At 38.1% G+C, this 20,967-nt stretch overlaps 1 protein-coding gene across 4 annotated transcripts in view; it reads right to left on the bottom strand.

Moving 5' to 3' along the window:
• Positions 1-2,087: 2,087 nt before the first annotated feature.
• LOC112960875 (E3 SUMO-protein ligase RanBP2-like) overlaps positions 2,088-20,967 on the bottom strand; it is a 34,073-nt gene continuing 15,193 nt past the window's right edge. The window contains exons 19-29 of one of the 4 annotated variants that reach the window (XM_026055496.1): positions 15,883-20,476; positions 14,755-14,832; positions 10,307-10,474; positions 9,292-9,384; positions 8,156-8,349; positions 7,007-7,238; positions 6,345-6,443; positions 6,025-6,170; positions 4,220-4,493; positions 3,733-4,067; positions 2,088-2,659 (exon numbers count right to left, since the gene is read on the bottom strand). In XM_026055496.1, coding sequence (XP_025911281.1) covers positions 2,354-2,659; positions 3,733-4,067; positions 4,220-4,493; positions 6,025-6,170; positions 6,345-6,443; positions 7,007-7,238; positions 8,156-8,349; positions 9,292-9,384; positions 10,307-10,474; positions 14,755-14,832; positions 15,883-20,476 — 6,519 coding nt within the window. In that variant the 3' untranslated portion in view covers positions 2,088-2,353. Of the gene's footprint in view, positions 2,660-3,732; positions 4,068-4,219; positions 4,494-6,024; positions 6,171-6,344; positions 6,444-7,006; positions 7,239-8,155; positions 8,353-9,291; positions 9,385-10,306; positions 10,475-14,324; positions 14,469-14,754; positions 14,833-15,882; positions 20,477-20,967 lie in introns of those variants that run through there. The other 3 variants (XM_026055498.1, XM_026055497.1, XM_026055499.1) reach the window with 3 other exon arrangements.

Below are 20,967 nucleotides of genomic sequence, written 5' to 3'. Positions count from 1 at the left end.
AGCAACCGCCGGAGCGCGTGGCTGCGGGAAAAACGCAGGCGTTACCGTCGGGACGTCGGTGTCCAGGGCAAAGGCTTTGGGGACGGACCCTGCCCCGCTTCGGTGCCGCTGCTGCCTCCCCTCCGCGGCGGGGCCGCACGCACACCGCGGACATCACCTGTTTTCCTCTACCGCTCTTGGACAGCGCTACCTGCACCTGCAGTACGGTCAGGAACCAGACTTGCTCTCATGCTGAGGAGCAGGCCCGTACCCCAGCTTTACACAAAAAGTTACCTTCAGTATAACGTCTCATCCCATACTCCATAATTCAGTAGGTCAATACACAAATTACACRGGTGCATGAGTTGCTTCTAAAAAGTACAGCACCAACAGAGGAAGCACAACTCAGGGAAAATTTTCAGTATTAAGTGGACCGTGAGGGAAGCAAAGTTATTACCATTAAAATTAGGGAAAAAACCACCCCACACATCTCACTAAATATTTTGGGGAGAAGAGGGATTTGGAAGACAGTAGCAGAAAACTGAACCTCATTGAAGCTTAAAAAGCTGATTCTAACCCAGGGGAAAAAGTCTCTGTAGACATCGTTTGTGTTCCTGCTATCACCAACAACCCAACTTCAGTGTCTCAGCAAGCCTGACCAAATCAAAACAATAATGAGTAAAAAAAGTTTATATCACCCCTCTCTTACCCTTTTCTTCTCAAAAAAAAAAAAAAGATATTAATAAGGGAGTGGTAAGACATTTGTTGAAACAAAAGGCAGGGGAAGTTGACAGCTAATAGCAAAATCTTTTCGCAGTCCAAATCAACTTTGGTACTGAAATGATTGTCAGGGTTCAGGGGGTTTTGGGTTTTTGTTTTGTTTTTTTGACCACTGCTTATGCTTCAGGCAAGTTATTTCAGTAGGGTAGCTCAAATCCATCCAGTAAGTGTCCTAATACATCTGTCAGTGTTAGGATGTAAAATAGTAACCTTCTTGTACAAAGGCTTTTTTTTCCCTCTATGCTTATCAAGAGATAATACTGATACTGCATATTCTAAAACATACAGAGCTAAAGTTGCATTCATATAGCCAGTTTTAAGTTTTAACTGATATAAAGCTGGAGTATGCAAGGGAGCAGTAATTAAAAAAAGTCTCCTGATCGAGTTTTATTCAAGTAAAATACAAATACCCTGTGAGCAGTTCACTCCCACATTAAAATTGTATACATAAACCAAGCCTTCTGATATGATACGGAGATATGAGCTGAGTTTTTGCTTGTCTGTGTTTCAATCTAATGCCTACAGGTTTGTGACGAGAGCTTGAGGGAAGGAGTATGCTTAGTATTCTCAAAACATCAAAAAAAAATCAAAATACTTTAAGGCAGAGTATAGAAATTACACATTTCAAATTTAAGATCATACTGCCAACTTGTTTATTCTGAACCCCCCTGATATTCCCAGCACTAAGCTGTTATTTTTCAATGTTTTTTGCTTTTGCAAYTTAATCATGCAATTTCACTATTCAGAGACATAAAATTTTAGAAAGGTAGGACAGCACAAGTTGTATGTACCCTACGCTTATCCAGTTGTGTAATCAGGTCAGAAGAGTCTGCCACAGGAGACGGAACTATTAAGTGCACTGATCAGACAGGCCAGAGGGATCTCCTCCAGTTATTTGCAGCAATGCATCGTACTACAGTTTTTCCATATAACACTAAGTTCACTTGATGGTTTTCATTAAACTTTACAATTCATCATTTTAAATTATTTCCATGCACATAGAAACAGTGAGTTGAGAGTCTGAAAGTTTTATTTCTCTAGCAAATCTCAACAATGAAATCCTGTGTTAAAGACTGCACATAAGAACTGTTCACTAGATTTCAGATATTGAAATGCTATTCACAGACTTCAAACAGCAAAAACAGCATTTATGTGCCAGCTGCCTCAGCTTTCTTTTTGCATATCAGAATAAAAAGGAATGTTTTCAAAGGCCTACAGTTTACTAACCAGTAGTTAGTACCTAGGATTTCCATATTCAAAAATAGAAACGTATGAGCAGGAAGCCAAATTAGGCAAGTTTTCTACAAACTGAAGTGAAGACACAACAGTTACTTTAACAAGACTAAGATTTAATTTTTAAAATTTAACATTTAATACAAATAAGTCAGGATAACACAAGTACACCTGAAATATGCCAGTGTCTGAACTTTTATTTAACATGCAAAAAAAAATCAGTTACAACACAAAAAACAACTGTAAGCTGTAATTTTACATTTATACATCAGAAGTGTCCATTTTGAGAAGTTGAAATAGTCTATAACATCTAAATACAGATTTATACCACTAGAACATCTGTATACTCAAACCAATAATTCTATATTTGCCCACAGTCTGTAATGACAATTCTTCTGCTTACTAACCCTTTGGGAGAACCAAAGGATTCAATTTTTTTCACGACATCCATTCCATCTTTCACAAACCCAAATACAACATGTTTGAAGTCCAAGTGTTCTGCTTTTTTAAGTGTTATGAAGAATTGAGAATTGTTTTTATCCCGACCCCTATTTGCCATTGACAACAATCCAGGGCCAGTGTGTTTCACTTCAAAATTCTCATCTTCAAAGTCTCCTCCATAAATCGATCGTCCACCTGATCCATCATGGTTAGTTATATCACCTCCCTAAAAGAAAAACAAAAACAACCCCCCCCAACAACATTAACTCACAAGCCCCTAGACATCAACCAATAGCACAATTATATTCTCTTCCAAAGGTAAAGACTTTTCTTAAAAAAACCAAAAAACACCCACCACAGAAGTAAAATTAATTCTTAATTTTCACAAGTATTGTATTTACTTGGATATAAGGTATCCCAGCTTCAACAACTTTGCTTGTAGGCGTTAAAGCAGTAGAGTGGGAAATTTAACCCTAACACAGCAGGATGTCTTCTCTTGTTCATTCCAAACACAGCATTTTATCTTCCTGCTCTGCACGGTGGCCATTTCTCTAGGCCTGCCTTTCTTACTACCTGCTTCCATCACTTAGCCCTGATAGCCGGGACCTGTAGTATCTTGTTCTTGTTTAGTCCCTGCAGGCACAGAACTGATCCAGGGTAAGCTACCACTGATGAACAATTCCCYGTTTCTGTGCAGGTGGCAGCTTTTACCACATTCCTGGGCAGATACTCTTGAAATACTGTCTGTTCAGGATGGCAGCTGCTGCTAATGAGCAGTATCTTGCCTTTCTGCAAGGCAGCAGGCATCTGGCTCCTTCTTATTTGACTACATGTATAAAGGTGACAATACAGGATATTGTATAGTAAAGGAAAGCCTCAATTCTAATGAAAAGCCTCTGTTTGTACCTGGGAAAAGTCTGAGCAAAAGCAAACTAATATTATTTTCATGTGACGTTAAAAGGTTACTTACGGTCAGGGGGCACAAGGTGCAGGAGTTCAGTTGTTTTAAGAAAGTCTACTCCTTATAGGATATGGAACACCCTGAAACTAGCTTAGACCCTAAATGAGCAAGCAAAGCTTTCTTATCAGAAACACACAAGTTTAAACAAATCATCAGTAGTAAAGGGCATGCTTCAGACTGAGGCTGTAACTAATCAAAAGACCAGATGCTTTGTTTATCCTGGTGACAAGTAGTGTGTGTGTGCAGGGGGGGGACAGGTGATAAATGATTTTTGAAGTGCCATTGTCAGTCAAGATGCATTGCATTCTCTCAAAGAAAACCAATCTTTTTTTGCTTACCTGACAAACAAAGTCAGTAACTATTCTGTGAAACCTGGAGTTCTTGAATCCAAATCCTTTCTCCCCTGTGCACAGGGCCCTAAAGTTTTCAGCAGTTCGAGGGACAATATCTGAAAACAGCTCCATGGTTATGTGTCCTAAAGGTTCATCATCAGCAGAAACCTCAAAATACACAACAGGGTTGGTGTCCTTTGACAATCCTGCTGCCAGAGACAGGTGTCCTTTCTGTAGTTCTGATAAATTTAGCTGGCATTCTTCAAATCTTCTCTTGAAGGAATTAGCCATTTCTTGGCTTTTAAATCTGACTGCAAGTTGTTCTACTTTTACTTCACCATCTGAAAACAAATCCCCAAACACGTTACTTTTGCTCTATTCAGCAGGGTCAAATAGCAATAGCTTTCATCTTATATAATCTCTAGGGCAAAACAAAACCACATAGACTACAGAAGACCTAGAAAGAGCTATAAAAGCCACCCGAACAACTTACCAGCATAATCCGTGGCTGTCCAAATTAAAGCATTGTTTGATGTATCTGAGGACACTAAATTCATTGCTTTGGTGATAACATGGTTTGCACAGACTTTAAGAACTTGGTCCCTTCTCATTAGGACTCTATAATATTTCTTCTGTGTGTGGAAGAGGATCTTTATCTCTCCAACACCACGCTCCTTCCACTGAGCAACTTCTCTGTCCCATCTGTAAAGTTTTGCCCTCTCTTTGAAGAGAATTTCTTCGTCTTCTTCTCCAGATTTTACCTCCACCTAGAAAGCAGCAGAAGAGAATACTTGGGCTTTTCCAGAGTCACTCTCACCAGCAATACACGTTTATTATTATTCTAACATATTACAGTAGAAAATTACCCAATGTTTTCCTTCCTCCAGTGATTTTGTACATGCAGTTCTATAGTCATATTCATCACATAAATGAAAAGGCTAGATTAGAGACACCACTTGGAAAATTTAATAGTCCAACAAATTCTAGTGTTTGAGATTAATTCTAGTACTGCAATATTTCTTCTCCATGCTGCACATGGTTTTTGGTTTGTTTTGGGGGGGGGGGGATTTTTTTTAAACTATCAAGTGCTTTAGCAGATTTCCAAGGGAAGTTCCAGTTTGCTGATGACGTGCATGCTAACAAGCGAAGATAGAGTACTTGGCATTTCAGGTATTACCCCATTTGAACACTGGTTAAAGAACCTGATATTTGCATTCAAACAGGATAAATATCAATTGAGTATAACAAACCAAGGCTTAAGAGCTGCATCTCCTCCTAACTCTCTGTATGCATACTAATGGTCTCTAACATCCTTTAGTTAACCTATCTTCTACAGATATGAAAGACTTGAGAGAAGTGGAGAAATAAGCAACAAGCAGGCATTTGTGGAGGGAAGAGATGAGAAGGATGAATAGGAAAGGCATGGGGGCAGGGGGAGTCATAATAGGACAGATGAGCAAAGGCATATGAACTTTTGAAGAAAAGCATGGGTTCAAAGCATGTTACAAACTATCTCAGATTAGCTGTTCAAATTAAAGGACATTACATAGTATTTTGTATTTGTGCTCTATTGGTCTTTTTTAATAACTGCACTAATCTATAATCACATTCTTTATAGGAAGTCAAACTATATTCATGCAACCACCTCACTAATATTTTTAATGCTGTTGGGCATCCTAAGGCTTAATACCAAAACATGAACTACTGTGTTAAAACCCAGTGACAGTTATACAATGCTACCTTTGCCGTTTAAGTTTTCAAGGTTCTCCTACTTCTTGAAGATCTCTCTCTTATCAACTAACAAAAGTTTCCTCATCCTTCAGGTGAGGTTAATTGCACTACATCTTTATTGCTTAGTGATTCTGGAACTGTCTCACCTAGATTAAAGTAAAAACTTCAAATTGGGATGGCTGTGACAGAACTGAATCCATAACAAATCAGCAATACAAACCCATAGGCGAGTTGTACTAATACTGACTCAGTTTTCCTCCCCTTTTTTCAAGTATGCTAGGATGAATCAGTTTAACTTTTACAACAGATATTTGTTTGCTCATTAACACAGAATCAAGGTATAAAACCTTGGAAGTTTTTATCACTAACCGGGGCACCAGACGCTCGCCAAGTGTTATGCTGTACTAAGGATTGAAAATAGCAAGTGTTTCTATATAGGCAGTGCAAGAAACACAGAACAAGCATGAAGAAGAGAAAGCAAAGTTAAGCAAATACATTTTTTTAAACTTGCTTTATTTGCAAATATGCTTATTTTAATGTCCTTTGATACTCTGGAAGTCCTCTTACCTCTGGTAAGGACACAATTGGCTCAAAGTGGATATCAGCACTATGTACAACCTCATCATCACTACCACCTTCATCTTCATCTGCTTTGTTGGCTGCCTGTACTCCAAATACAGTTGCTCCTGTATTCGCCCATTTGAAGTTTTTATCTACGATCAAGAGATTTACTTTTAAAATTTCTGTCCAAACACAAAACAAAACAAACCCCTACACAAACTTACAAAACTACTAACAATCAGCAGAAATTCAGTGCACAAAGGTATGAAGAAGAAGTATGAAGCAGAAGTCAAGCTGAGTGTCTGTCTTGAAACAGTTTAACTTACCTTTTGAGCCAAAAGCAAAATCTCCAGAGTTTTTGGAAGCCAGATCTGCAAATGACAAGCCTGAAACATTGCCGAAACCAAATGAGATGATTCTGTTCTCTACCAAAGAAGAAGGGAAAGTCAAAGGTTTTTCTTCCTTTCTTAATGAAAGTGTTTCTCATGTCATGTAGTCACAAGAATAAACTGGAGAGTCTCTACAGTATTTTTCCCTTCTAAGAAGTGCCAATTTAAGATTTGCGTACCTCTATCATCATAATGACAGTCATTTATCATGGTTTAAAAAAAAAGGGGGGGGCTCAAGAGAATCTGAGAGTTAGTCTCAGCACACTATTCTGTACAGAACTACACGTGGTATAAATGTGGCATTTAACCTTAAATAAATGAAAGAAAGTACACAGTGTATAAACTGTACAATGGGAAGTAGCAATCCTCTGTGGTAGTGTTATTTGAGAATGCACTAGAATTTGATGTATATATGCGTTTTTGTTCCCATTCAGTTTTACTTTTTGTACTAGATAGGCACTCATGCTTCTAATTCAGTAGTGATACTACTTCCGTTCACTAAAATAGCTATACTAGATTAATTTATCTACAAAATGCATACTTAAGCTCCTACCTCCCCCCCCCCCAAAAAAGAAAACAGAACCACCTCTTGACTTTACCTTGTGTTGAGTCTGTGCAGTCTRAATCACTTTCTTTTTTAGTTGATAAATCTACAGGTTTGTCATCAGTTCCTGATAAAGTCTGTGATACTTGCACAGTTTCTGCGGTGGAATCTGGTTCTTCATGTTTAGCAGCTGACTGGACAAGTACTGCTGCCTCACTGGTTGATGGAGTAGATATTTCCTCCTTATAGGTACAGGCTAAGTCAGTTGAGCTTGTAACCTCATTCTCCTGAAATTCATAAAAAGCAAAGTAATCAGCAAATAAGCTAGAAGAGCTTAGTATTTGAACCACCTCCTCAGGAGACTAAGAATAGTCTTTAAAAACAAACGAACAACAACAACAAAACCACCCAAAAGAATATACCAAGCTATTCTCTGTTGCTGCCAATTTATTCATTCAACTACAACAGGAATACTGAAGTAAGATGGGAGTCTGAAAAACCATGATGGTGATTCTTTAAGTTCTCAAAAGACTCCCATTTTCCTGTAGCGTTCCCAGTTTTTCAGAATCACTAGCTACCTCATTTATCCAATATTTTGGGGAAACCTTTGAGGAAAAAAAGCTGTGTCCATGCAACTATATTGCCTAGTGAAAACACAGGTGGCAACTAAAGATCTGTTGAAATTCAGGTGGATTCAATTTGGAAACAACCAGAGATTATGGGCCTATACCATATACAATAAAACAGCCTCTTCAGTTTACAGAAAATAAAGTTAGGAGAAGAGAACAGCTGGAGAAAACCAAGAACAATCATTAAAAGCTTCGTTACTGAAGTTGCTTTCATTACACTTGGCACACATCGGACATTAACTTGACAGGGCCCTTGCAGTAGCACACTTTCAAAAAGCCCAAACTATTACTCTTTCTGAAAGCAATAACTCTCACATAAACATGCTGGGAGGGATTTTACTAGCCAAAGCAGTTTATACTTGATGAAGCAAGCTGTACCTCCTCTCTCTCTCCCTGAGAAACTTAAAATCTGAGCTTCAGTTCCAGCTTTGCCAAAGACTTGCTGCACAGCCATCAGTCACACAGTTCTTCCCTACCAGATATTTCAGTCCCCACAAGGTGAAAAGTACACACACGTATGACAAGCAAATGTACAAATTTAACAACAAAAATTTTAATAAAGATTTAGTTCATACTTTCATTTCTTGAATTTTAACTTCTGTCTGAAAGTCTTCTGGACTGTCATCCTCAGTATCGCTGCTAACACCACAGAAAAAGGTTGAAGGAAGCTGCAGAGCTTCTGCTTTAGCCTTTTCCTCAGGAGTTGGTTTCTTTTCCCAAACAATAACACATTCTCTTTCATTCTCCAATTCACTTTCTCCTGTGATGCCTACTGCAAAGAATAAGAATTAGTGGAAAATAGCTGGTAAAGCAGTTAGATACCGAAATAATTTTTGGCACCTACATTATACATAACCTAATGATACCAAGAACATCTTAAAGTAAGACTTCAACAACTTTTCAAATAGCACTGTTATTTAAATACCAGAAGTGAAAACTAGCTTATTTAACTTCACTCAGGGTGACTAGAATTGGAAAATCTCAGTTAACACTTGTTTTCTATTGCCATCAGGATACTTTCATGCAGTGATGAAGAGCTCAATCTGCAAGTACTATTACTAGCTTCCATCCAGGTTTGTATATTGAGGGAAGCAGAAATATGAGCAATCTTTCTAGTATGTAAAAGCACATATCCTCAAGAAGAAATTCCATTTATAAAAATATCTATCCAGACTTTGTTATGCAACACTGAAGTTTGAAGAATAGCCAAAGTAAACCCAAGCATGAGAGAARCAAATCTGATCTTCTGTAGTTGCACTGTTACTATAAAAACACTGGATACAGTTCTCATTACATCTATTTTTAATAATACTAACTCATATGCTTAACATAAGCCTACTGACTATTGGAGATATTCACAGCTGTAGACATCAACTACTTTAGAGGCCCCGTTTTACATGTTTGAAAGCATCTTGCAAAGCTTGGCTTTACATATTCAGAAGCCAGCCAGAAGTCTCAAGGTAGCAAGACAGTTTGATGTTCTCGTTGAGAGGCCCTCCAAAACACAGCTTTCTTATTCAGGTACCAGTTATTGCTAGAGTAACAGTGCAACATACTGAGCTCAAAGTTACATTTTTAGTAGAAACTTTTCTGCTTCCAATATTAGTGTGTCTAAAAACTATCCAGAGAAACATCAAGTTAACCTCAAAGCCCAAGACTTATAGCTAAGTTTCAGTATAAGAAATTCTGACTATTGTGTTTTCAGACATACCTTTTGCAGGATCTTGCAGTTTTCCTTTCTCTTCTGGATCACTGGGATAGAGTCTTCCATTAAGTTTCTTAACAGCAGTTTCATAGTCTTCATCTTAAATACAGGAAACAAGTAAGTTGACAGGCACCCTCTAGGTACTATCAAATCTGTTAAGCCCATCAATCTCACAAGCCTAACAAGCACCCATGATTCTTGTTTATGTTTTAAGAGTTCCACAGTTCAACAAGTATGTTTTCATTTCCTATTCTGCTTTAACATACCACTGAATACTTTTCTCAGCCTAGGTTTTTATGATTGGGTGGCATAGAAAATATTCTTTGTTTAGAACCAAGTCATTTTATCAAGAGAACTATGAAACAAAATGGGGAAGGGAGACAGAACATACTACTATATAAAAATTGGCAAGCTTGTTGAATATTTGTGGAAGGGGGATAGTCCTCTCCCATTTCCTGTAGGATACAATGCTTTGGAAGTATTTCCATTTAACATTTGCTGCTGAAGATGTTAAGAGTAATTTAGTTACACAGAATAAGATGTGGTGCAAAACTATTTCCAGTTTTAACGTCAGGAATTCAGAAAGTTGCTTTAAAAAAGTTTATCTAGCAATTAGGAAAGTTGGGCATGTTCCTTTTTGATAACTTTACATATTAAATTAAAAAGAAAAGTATTGAAAAAGTGCCTCATATTTGACTCTAAAAAAGACTTATAGGGGTGTCTTGTTCAAATAAGAATCATCTCAAACATCTGATTTATTAGCCTTGCCTAACCAGCTACAYTGGCAATATGAGTGTCAACACCCCAAAGGAGCCAATATATAACAAATTCCCTTTAGTCATTCCCTTTAGCCATTCTGAGTGTTGAAGACTTGAGTGTACATCTTTGGACTTAAGAAAGATGACAGTAATGTTATTCCCCATCAGTCCAAAAAATATTAAAGTGTCTATTTATAATAGCATTATACCCCCCCCCCCACGCACAATAAGGCAACACAAAGATCAATTTTGTCACTTCTTACCATCGTCCTCCTCGCTCACGTATCCAGGCTTATTCTTATAACAAAAAAATGTTGAAGGTAGCTTAAGAAAGTCAGCCAGAGCTCTCTGCTCAGCGGTAGGTGTTAACTCATAAACAAGTATAACCTCATCAGATGGAAAATCATCTTCTGACGCTTTCTTCTTCTCAGCTTTTACAAAAATTGAACAAGCATTAAAACCAAATAATTTCAGAACAGGCAATAACATTAACCCTACACTGCCATTATTACATAGGTGAATTTATTCTAAAGCAGTTATAAAAACACCTTCGGAGCTTACATATTTTATAGTCATCCACAAGAAACAAAAATCAAAGTCACAGAACGCTAAGACAGAGCATAGTAGAACTCTAATCTGCATATCAAACTACATCCTGTGTTATTCCCTTTAAAGGGTCTYGGACTGGAAACAAGGCCGCATCTTTATATTGCTAGGAGGATTACTTAAGTCCTTTCATCCAAATAAAATAGGACTATGAGAAGAGACATTGAGGTGTCATCTGCAGAGATGAACAGGCAAAATTCAGGCCTAAGTCTGATAAAAGAAAACCTGACATTGTTTACAGCAACATGTACTATTGAATTATAATTACTTTAAGTTTCAGAAGATATCAAACAGCAACTGAATAGGACTTATTTCAGATAATCTGTGGGAAATCTCAGCTTTTTACTAACTACTCTCAACTTATTGCCATAATAGCTGTTGCTGAAATTTCTAGTGGTTATACAAGTTAAAGCAGTTTAATTCCATCTTGTTGAAGCAACAAATATTTTCAGCCTATTTAACTAGCTTTTCCAGCATGACAAACACCACTATCAATTCTATTAAACAGCATTTTCTGCTGTCTCCTTCAACATGAAGTCATCCGTCCCACTTGCACTGAAGAAAACAGTACATAATCAAATGTAGTTACAGAAAGAGTTAAAGGTGAAAGCACAGCCTAGAGCAAATTGCAGAACAGCATATGGGCTATAAAAACAAGCAGACTACAGGCTCAAGACAGATTTGGAAATATAAAAATTTGTCATTATTATGAGAAAATGGAAGCAAAAAGGAAGGATGTATCAGTTTAAAGAATACGTATGGTACAGGGTTTTGTTTGAAGAGAGGTAATTGGGGGGGGGGGTGTTACAGGTTTAAGACCAATTGGGTAGCTATTCATAAAAATTACCCCATAAGCATTACTCATGCACCAGCTGTTGTTAAAAACAGTTTGACTGCTTCAGTAAGTCAGATCATGTTTACATACTCCAGTACAGGTTTGAGTCAAATTAGTCAGCAGAATTTTAAAGGGGCTCTCAAGAGCTCAGTAAGTATTTTCTAGTGAAAAGAACAGTAAATTGTGGCACAGAGTAGCCAGTGGGAACCAGGCTACTATTCAGTTTCTGAGGAACATTTCCAACTTTCCTGTTCAGGTAGCTTGATGTTCACTATTGCAAAAGGAAGTGAGGACAGAAAGTAAGTTTAATGTTTACAGACATGCCCCTTGGTTCTCTGAAATCTGGCACACTAATACTTTTTTTTTTTTTTTTAGTAATTTTCCACCAATACCTTTTGGTAGAGTAAGATCAAAGCCATGTTAAAAGTGAAGTACTAGTTCTCAGTTTTAACAGAATTTTAAGTGTTCCCTCCCCCACCTTTGTCCCAGTTGATTGATTCTCCCTTTGATTAGAAATTAATCTTTTCAGGCTTTTAGATATTAGAGAAATTGGAGTAGCTCAAAGTCATCGCTAGCACAGTCTTCTACAGCCTTTTTGCTCACTTTGAGATCTCAATAGCTCTTCTGAGCCTGTATAAGGTAAACGCAGGATAAAATTCTTGAACAGCAGATTTCCAAATTCACATCATCACAACAGGCTACAGATGTTTCCACGTATTTTCTCAGGACCTCAGGYAAAAATCTTATCCATCATAGCTGATTTAAGAACTAGTGGCATAATCTAGTACAATTTTATGAAAGATTATACTTCAGAGATTTAGATAAGGTATCCTATATGCTGACATATGCTTTATTCATTCAGATTAGTTAAGCAAGTTTCTCAGGCTGAATAAATTTGCATCAGGTTCACCACAGAGGTTTAAGCATGGAGTATTTAGTCTTACAGACATTTAGGTTTTGTCAAAATTAACTTTCTTGAGTATTAAAGAATTTGCAACATATAGCCTCAACAAAAAGCAGTTCTTGCAAAATAAATGAGAGAGATGGTAGCACTATGAGCTTCCTTTAATCTGAGCTGTTTAAGGCTAGCCAGAAGACCCTGGCAACACCACAGGATATAATTCAGCATATTTGACAGACAGCACTCATAAAACATCCTCATGCAATCTGTTTAAGTAGACTTTATGCAAGCAGCTGAATTAAAAAAAAAAAAATTAAAGTCAGTTCAGATTAATCCATAGGTAGAGAAAGTTCTCCAAGTTGATCTAAATACTAAACTAATATCCTATTGTTCCAAACACCCACATGCAAAGTCTGAAAAGACCTCAGCAACAAAAAGATTACAGCATGTATTTGCCTAACAATATTAAGACTAAACAAGAAGTYGGGGTTAAAGCCCAAACACTCGTTCAGTTAAGTCAGTTTCTACCCATCCTCCTCAACCTTTTCTTATTCAAAAGCACTGCAATAAGCTTAGTTATATCTTCAGAGGTAGCCAAGAAAACAAAGAGCCAYGCATACGTACAATCTGTTCTTAAAGACTGTTGGTTTTAAGATAATAGAACTTTCCACTCAGCACAAAAAAAAAAGTATATGGGAGGAATACAATTAAGAGAATACCATGCGCAACTATTCTTTTCACTAGTGTATTGTTTTTAATGCATGCAATTCATACAGTAACATGCAATTGACATGATTTAGAATCAGACTTGCAAAACACCTCTAAGCTAATGACTTGACCTAAAAAAACCTAAGTTGTTTTGCATGGAGGTGCAGAACTACTGTTTGAGGTTAGAATTTCTCGTGAAGGCTGCCCTTGCAAAATTCAGAAATTGCTCCCTGAAAGACATTCCCAAAAAGCTTAAGTTATTTGCGTGGGGTGGACTTGAAAAGCTAATTTAGAAAGGACTTCTCAAAGTCATTTGCTAGCAAGTCACTTTTGGCTCAAAACAAAGCAATCAAAAGCTAAACTGAAGACAGTTGGTATATTAGAAGATAATTACCAACTTTAACTACATAACAAAGTGTTAACCATATCCCAATTATCAGAGAAGAATAAAGAACAATCAAGTATCAAAAAGGAATATGATTTTTTACTTTTTCTGTATTAAAAAAAACTTGGTCTATTTGAGATAGCAACATTTTTATTGCATCTATGCATTAGCCCTTTCCCCCAAAACTGAATTAATGTTTCACTTCACAGTATGGGCATTCACAATGATTGAAATAAAACCAAACTGTATAAAGTCCATGCAAGATGACTAAATTAAAATCACCAGAAGTCAGGGATGCTTAAAATACAGAACATCTGAATTTAGATCAAGTACACAGAAGATGAATAGGAGTTCAGTGTCTAATACAAGTAGATTATCTAGAAATACTAAGTTGGGAAATAGTATTTGGAATGACATTTTTAATGATGTAAGACACCACTGTTAGAAGAATCACCTGACTTGTGCAGACTATAATAGAAACTTGGTTTTGAAAACGAAATTGCTGTTTAGGTTTACTACATAAATTGAGCATGCTTACAGCAAGTACACTTACAAGAAGCACTGTTCATAATGTCTCATAATATCATAAAACTATTACTGCTTATAGTTTGATTATATTTACAGGTTCCAAATGCAAACAAGTTGGTTACTCAGCAAAAGCCCTCTGACTAACTAAGGTGGAGCTCATGTTACATAGTCTCATAGCAAAGCAGCAGCTAAAGAATTGGCTTTCTCATCTTTGTGCTCTGTTTTTAMAAGGAACAAAGGTTAGCAGATTGATAATGAGGAAATGGAACTAAACATTTCCCACAGAGGTTAAATGCATCAAGGTGTTTCCTGGATAACCTGTGTCTTGAGATGTTCAAGCATACTTCATTGAAATGGAAGACCTCAGATGTTCAGAGATGTACTCTTTAAGATAACAGCAGTAGCATTTAGTCTCCTTAGAAAAGGGGAATTTTAGAGATCCAGTGTGCATATTCAGTAAAACTGCGAAGGACAAGTGCAAGGACAAGATCTTTAAATATCCACAGAAAATAAGGCAAACAAGCTGTAAGCTTAAACAAGGCCATCAATTGTGCTAACTCACATAATAAAGGCTAGAGACATTCTCTTAATAGACAAATGCACAAGTCAGACACAATTTCAAGTACTCTTTTCCAGCATGCATGTTAATTGTAAGGATTACTGAGCCAACTGCTTTACCACAGTTGAGTTACTGTCCATGCCTGGTAAAGAGTCATTTTATCACACATTCAGTGCAGTCTGTAAATACCTTTGCTATCAGGTTGCAAGGAAGGTGTGGTTGTCCAAAAGGCCATTGGATTAGACTTAAAAAGACTAAAATTAAATCCTAGAAAATAAATTGTGTGGATATAAGTGTTTACTTGGAATTTGAAAGGGGTAGAACACACTTACCTATGTTCTTGAAGCATTCCACAGTTACAGATCACAGCAGAAAATTTAATCTGCTAGCTCTATGTAAGCTTATCTAACTCATTTGAATAAACTGCATCTATCATTTTTTGACATCTCACTTTATTATGCTAGAGTTAATACACAGACAATTTGACTTGATAATTCTGAGTCTAATATCTAAATTAAAAATGATCACCTCGTTAAACAGTCCTGCACTGATAAGTAACACATCATGAAGACTTCAGTAAGAAGTACTCTACCATTGAAATGCTAGTAAATCACATTCTTCACACATTACAGCACATTACAGTGGTCATGTAGTAGYCACAACTTCTGCAAGCACATCATTTGGACAGAGTCAGACTGCGCAACTGAGGATGTAATCACATGATCTCTTTTGATCTCTTCAGGCTAAGAAAAGAGCCCAACATCCGGTGTGAGTTAAGTTACACCTCTGAAGTTGCAGAGGTCAATGACTTGAGACTTGAACATACCAAGCGTAGTATCAGAATACCCACCCATTCAATGAGGGGGATTACTCAAATTTCAGGTGAAGCACAGATATGCTGTTCGCACATTATACCATTTAAAGCAAGGTCCACTCATGAATAGTATCAATCTGACTACGTATTTAAACCCAAGAAAATGAATCCACAGCTGCTTCTTTAAGCACTTAAGGCTGAAATTCATATAGTGCACTTCACTTGTAGTTTCTACCTGAAATCTTCTGTTTCTCACTAATAAATCATACTGCATCCTGCAGCACACTGTTATGGTGGTTTGCTTGCTTATATGCAATAATTATGACTTAAAATGCACTTGAGTTGAAACTCTTGAGAAACTGCAAAAGGTAATGAGTATTTGCATTAAAATATTGAGTACCTATATATTACTGAGACAGCAAAAATGCAAAAGAGTTGCAGTAGAACAAAACTGCTTAATAAGTTGCATAGTTGAATCATTCAATGGTTAATTTAACACTCACCTTTTTCCAGAATTCTAAATGAGAAGTTAGAGGGTCCATCCTGTGTTGAAGTAGCCAAGTTGTCTGCCTTGCTGTCTAGCAGCTTTTGATGAGCACTATGGCTTTTCAGTGGTTCAGCTACCTCCGGTTCTTTCTGCGCTGTGTTCTGAGACACTGAAATATTGTCTTCACTTTTTTTTGGAGGATTAAAGCTGAAGCCAAAGAGGGAACCAGTAGCTGAAGTGTTTCCAAATGTGAATGTCTTTGACTTTTCATTACTGAAAATACTCTTGACAGACTCTGAGCCAAATACAAACTTTGGAGGAGAAACCACTGTTTTTGTTGGTGTTTCAGAAGTGCTTGACACCTCTGAGGCCTCTACAGTTGCATCGGAAGTATCATCATCATGGCTGAGGTCAGTTCTTTCTCTAGTAGTTTCTTCTAGTACAGCTACAGCAATTTTACCACATGGAGATTCTTTAGGTGTATTGGCACGGGAGGAAAGAGGCGTTATCAGCGTATCTCTCTCTTGGGCATGCTTTGCTTCATCAAAAATTTGCTTAAATGAGTCTGCAACATCTTGCAGTTTGAACCGCACAGCTAGAAGCTCTACCTTCCTTTCCCCATCTGCAAAGTCACATGCAGTCCATACCCATGCTCTATCAGTTCCTTTCATTTGTTGCATATTCATATCTGGCGTTATTCTATGATTGGCACAGAGTTTTAGTACCTGGTCCCTTCTCATTACTATACGCACTTGTTTGTTGTCATAGTTCTGTAATATCTTGATATCCCCAATACCTCTCTCTTTCCACTGATTAGCATCTTTGTCATATCTGTAGAGTTTAGCTCTGTGACTGAAGACAACTTGCTCATTTTCCTCACCACTGGTCACTTCCACAAGGTCAGGCAGAGGCACCACAGGTTCAAAGTACTGCCCATCTCTTTCCTCTTCTTGAGTAACATCAGAATCTTCATCTGTGCCTACAGATGTTCTGCTCTGGTTCTGTCTGGCAGGAGATTTGGAGGGACTCAAGGCAGATTTGAAACTGAAGTTAAAACCTGTGGTAGACTCTCCAAATCTAAACAGATTTTTCCTTACAGGGCTACTTGCAAGAGGCGATGCATATACAGAGCTACTTACACTGTCATCCAACGCTTCTTCACGCAAATCATAGTTATCCCATTCCAGAGTAGGTCCAGTACTTTCAGCATGCGGCTTTATAATTAGATCAGAAGCACTGCTGGCAGAAACAGAGTTTGCATTTTCTTCTTCTGTCAGCTTAGTTTTATCATCTGTCAGAAATGTTTTGAGATCTTTCAACCCACTCTTCATTTCTTCTGCTTTCTGTATAAGTTGAGCTGTCCTACCTGTATCAACAAGTTTATGTGGTGTCTGCAGTGGTATATCTAGTAGCAACCTCTGACATTCTTCAAACTTCTCTTTGAACTCCTCAGCCTGCTCTGGTGTCTTGAATTTTGCTGCCAGCTGCTCCAGCTTTGCATCACCATCAGAGAAGTCACTGGCCATCCACATCCATGCTTTGTCTGAGCCAGACAGTGGTTTCAAGTTCATTGTAGTTGTTATCCAGTGATTTGCACACACCTTCAGTACCTGCTCACGTCGCATTAATATTCTCACTTTGCCATTAACTTCATTTTTAAGAATCTTCAAGTTGCCCACCCCTCGTTCTTTCCACTGGCTTGTTTCTGGATCAAACCTGAATAGCTTTACTCTTTGCGAGTATAGCATCTTCTCATCTTCCTCTCCTGTAAATGGCTCTATTTTTTCAGGCATCTGAACTATAGGTTCAAAATGGATATCATCACTGTCCTCTGTCTTATACACATCATCATCCTTCTCACCAAGGTCAGAGGTGCTTGCTTTGTGATCCATTTTAGCAGTCTGTGTAGAAAACAGCTTTTCACCTGCACCTGAAAAGCCTTTGAAATCAGGGTCTTTTTTGCCAAATTGAAACCCTTCCCCAGGAGTATTTTTTGCAAGCTCAGCAAAAGTGAAAGTGCTGCTATTTTGCCCAAAAACAAAGTCACCTCTCTCCTTGTTTGCCGTTTCTTGAGGTTGGATGCTAGTTCCACTATCTGGAGRCAGCTCCTTTTTGTCTTTTTCATCAATGCTTTTTAAGAAGCCAGTTGCACACTCCTTGGATGGATCATCTTTCTTACTGGTATTTTTACTGGACTCCTGTATGCCAAATTTAAATCCACTTGCAGGCACTGGCATTGAAAGGCTAAATCCTTCCTTTGCAGTCTTAGCTTCACTATTGGAAGGAATCTGAAAAGTAAATGATGGTGTCTTGCCTTGCTCTGCATGACCAAACTTAAAGCTTTTTTCTAAGAAATCACACTTAAAACCTGTTCCTAACTGTCCTCCAGCAGGTTCAGATAATTTGCTTTTAAAGCCAGAAGTAGTAGTTGATGGAGCATCACCAGCAGGCTTACCAGATGGATTTGGTGCTTGGCAAGCTACACAGGCTGGAGAAGAGCTTTCATTTCTTACCAAACAAGTATTACAATCCCATTGCCCTTCCTTTTTAGTAAAAAGTCCTTCAAATCCATTCTTCTGTGGCTTACTTGCATCAGCAATGGAACCAAACCTGGGAGCAGGGGATGCCTGAACAGCTGGTGTAGGCACATTTGGTTGACTTTGAGAGTTAGGATTCTGACAAGCACAACAGTTTACATCATTAGCTTCATTTCGGACTAGACACACAGTGCAGTCCCACTGACCTTCCTTTTTAGAAAACGCAGCTCCCAAGTCATTTTGAATAGCCTTTGGAGCATCTCCTTGACCAAATTTAAAGGATTTTTGTTGAGTCAATACTGTTGCGTTATTTTTGCTTGGATTCTCACAGGCACCACATTTAGACGCAGTGGGCTTATTCCTTTCTAAACAGATGTTGCAGTCCCATTGGCCTTCCTTTTTAGCAAAAGCAGAAGCAAATTTGTCCTGCACAGTGTCACCACTGGCTTTGAAACTTGCAGCAGATTCAGCTAATGGGGTGCCATGTATTTCCTTGATATCTGGACTTGGAGTTTGGCATGATACACAATTCTTCACAGTTGCTTCATTTGGAACTAAGCATATTTTACATACCCATTGATCCTTCTTCTTCAGCGTAGACTGTTCAAACCCAGCAGAATAGGTTGGTGGGGCATCCTTTCCAAAGGAAAGAGTGGCAGGGGCAGACACTGTTGATGCAGTTGTAAAGCTGCCTTTGCTGTCAGGTTCACTACTCGCCCCATCTTTTGGCAACTGAAATCCAAAGTTCAGGGTCCCAGAAACCAATCTGCTAGACTCCCTGATGTCCTGATTTGTTGTTTCTCTTGCAGTCCCACTAGTCTGAGTCACAGAAGTGTCAACATTTGATCCTGAGGTCCTTAGAATATTCTGTGTCTCTTCAAATTTATTTTTGAAAACCATTGCTTCCTCTGGTGTTTTAAATCGAATTGCAAGCTGCTCAGGTTTTGGCATCTCATCTGCATAATCTAACGCATGCCATACAAATGACTTGTCTGACCCAGCATTTGGGGCTAATTTCATATCAGTATTTATGTAGTGATTTGCACAGATTTTCAATACTTGGTCCCGTCTCATTAAGAGACGAAATTTGCCAGATACTTTATGCCTCAATATTTTCACATTCCCTATACCCCTTTCTTTCCATTCTTTAGATTCTGCATCAAAACGGAAGAGCTTGGCTCTGTTGCAGAAGAATTCTTCTTCATCTTCTTCACCTGTCTTTACCTCAATCTTGTCAGGGAGTGGCACCACAGGATCAAAATGAGGACCATCATCATCCTCATCACCACCATGAGTGCTTCCTCCCTCTGTTTCATGACTTCTATTGGCCAAATCTGAATTTGGAGTACCAAATGCTGGCTTGCCTGGTTCCTGGAAACTAAACATATCACTCTTTTCAAAAACCAARTTTTTGTGTGCATTTTGTCCCATGCTTTCTGTGAAAGAGATGCCTGGAATATGTTTATTGCCAAAATTGAAGACATTTCTTTGACTAGTTGCATGATCATGAACTGTCTTTTGTTCCACGTACCTATCATCTTGTAAAGGTTTATCAGATGTCAGAAGACCCAAGAGGCTTTCACTGCTGTTAAAAGCTGCATTACCAGGCTGTGTTGCAACCTGAGGAGAAGAAAAGGTGAAGTCTCCATCATTAGACTTGAAGTTGGTGTTGAATTTAAAAGTTGCTGACTGACTTGACTGCGCTGGTGTTGGCAGAGAGGGTTTTGCTCCTTCTGCTGTTACTGGCTGTCCAAATTTAGATTTCCCAAATTCTATCACTTTTGATTCTGCAGGCTTTAAAGTTGGAGGTGCAATTGAGGGCTTTGTAAAATAGCCTGGTTCAGGCAATGGTGGATTTGTGCTTGCCTGTGGAACACTGTAGTTGTAGTAATCATCACCCCCACGAGGAGAAATGAGTCCAGTAGCAGGAGAATCAAAACGCAAGGAGGTGCCATATATTTCTTGAGAAAACATACAAGCAGAAGTGTTTTGCAGAGGTGGTGTATGCATTGGTTGTTGATAAGCATATATGTGTTGCTGAGGTGTGAGTCGGTTCATGCTATAGACAGGAGCCTTAAGAACAAAACGGAACAAAAAATCCACAATTACTTACTTTATTATGGTAAACATACAGAGGGCAAGGTCATATTGTGCTAGATCCCCTACAATATAAATATGTACTCTTAAAAGCAGCATGTGTTTAATTTTTAGTTTAAGCCTTGAAGGGCATATGAACAAGCACTGAAGCAGGGGGGAGTTAAGAGATGCATGGATTTATTTATTTATAAAACAAACTCAAAACCCTCATTCTCTTCTTCAACACTACTTTGAGAAAAAGTATTAAGTGCTACCACACATACCTTACAGGGGACATCTATTAACACATTACAGACATTTTGTTGGTTGTTCCTCCCAAACCTTATATCTCAAAGTTTAGGCTGAAAAATCAATCACCATTTATCCCTAGCAGTCTCCAAGTTTAATAAATATTATTTAAAGAATTGCAATTACATCCAACTACATAGAGTTGAAAGTAGTAGATTTTATTAGGTCACTGAAAGTAG

This window comes from Apteryx rowi, unplaced genomic scaffold (assembly GCF_003343035.1).
Source record: "Apteryx rowi isolate R43461 unplaced genomic scaffold, aptRow1 scaffold_123, whole genome shotgun sequence".
Classification (NCBI taxonomy): Eukaryota; Metazoa; Chordata; class Aves; order Apterygiformes; family Apterygidae; genus Apteryx; species Apteryx rowi.
Note: the sequence above shows the minus strand (reverse complement) of the source record. Positions and strands in the feature narration are given on the sequence as shown.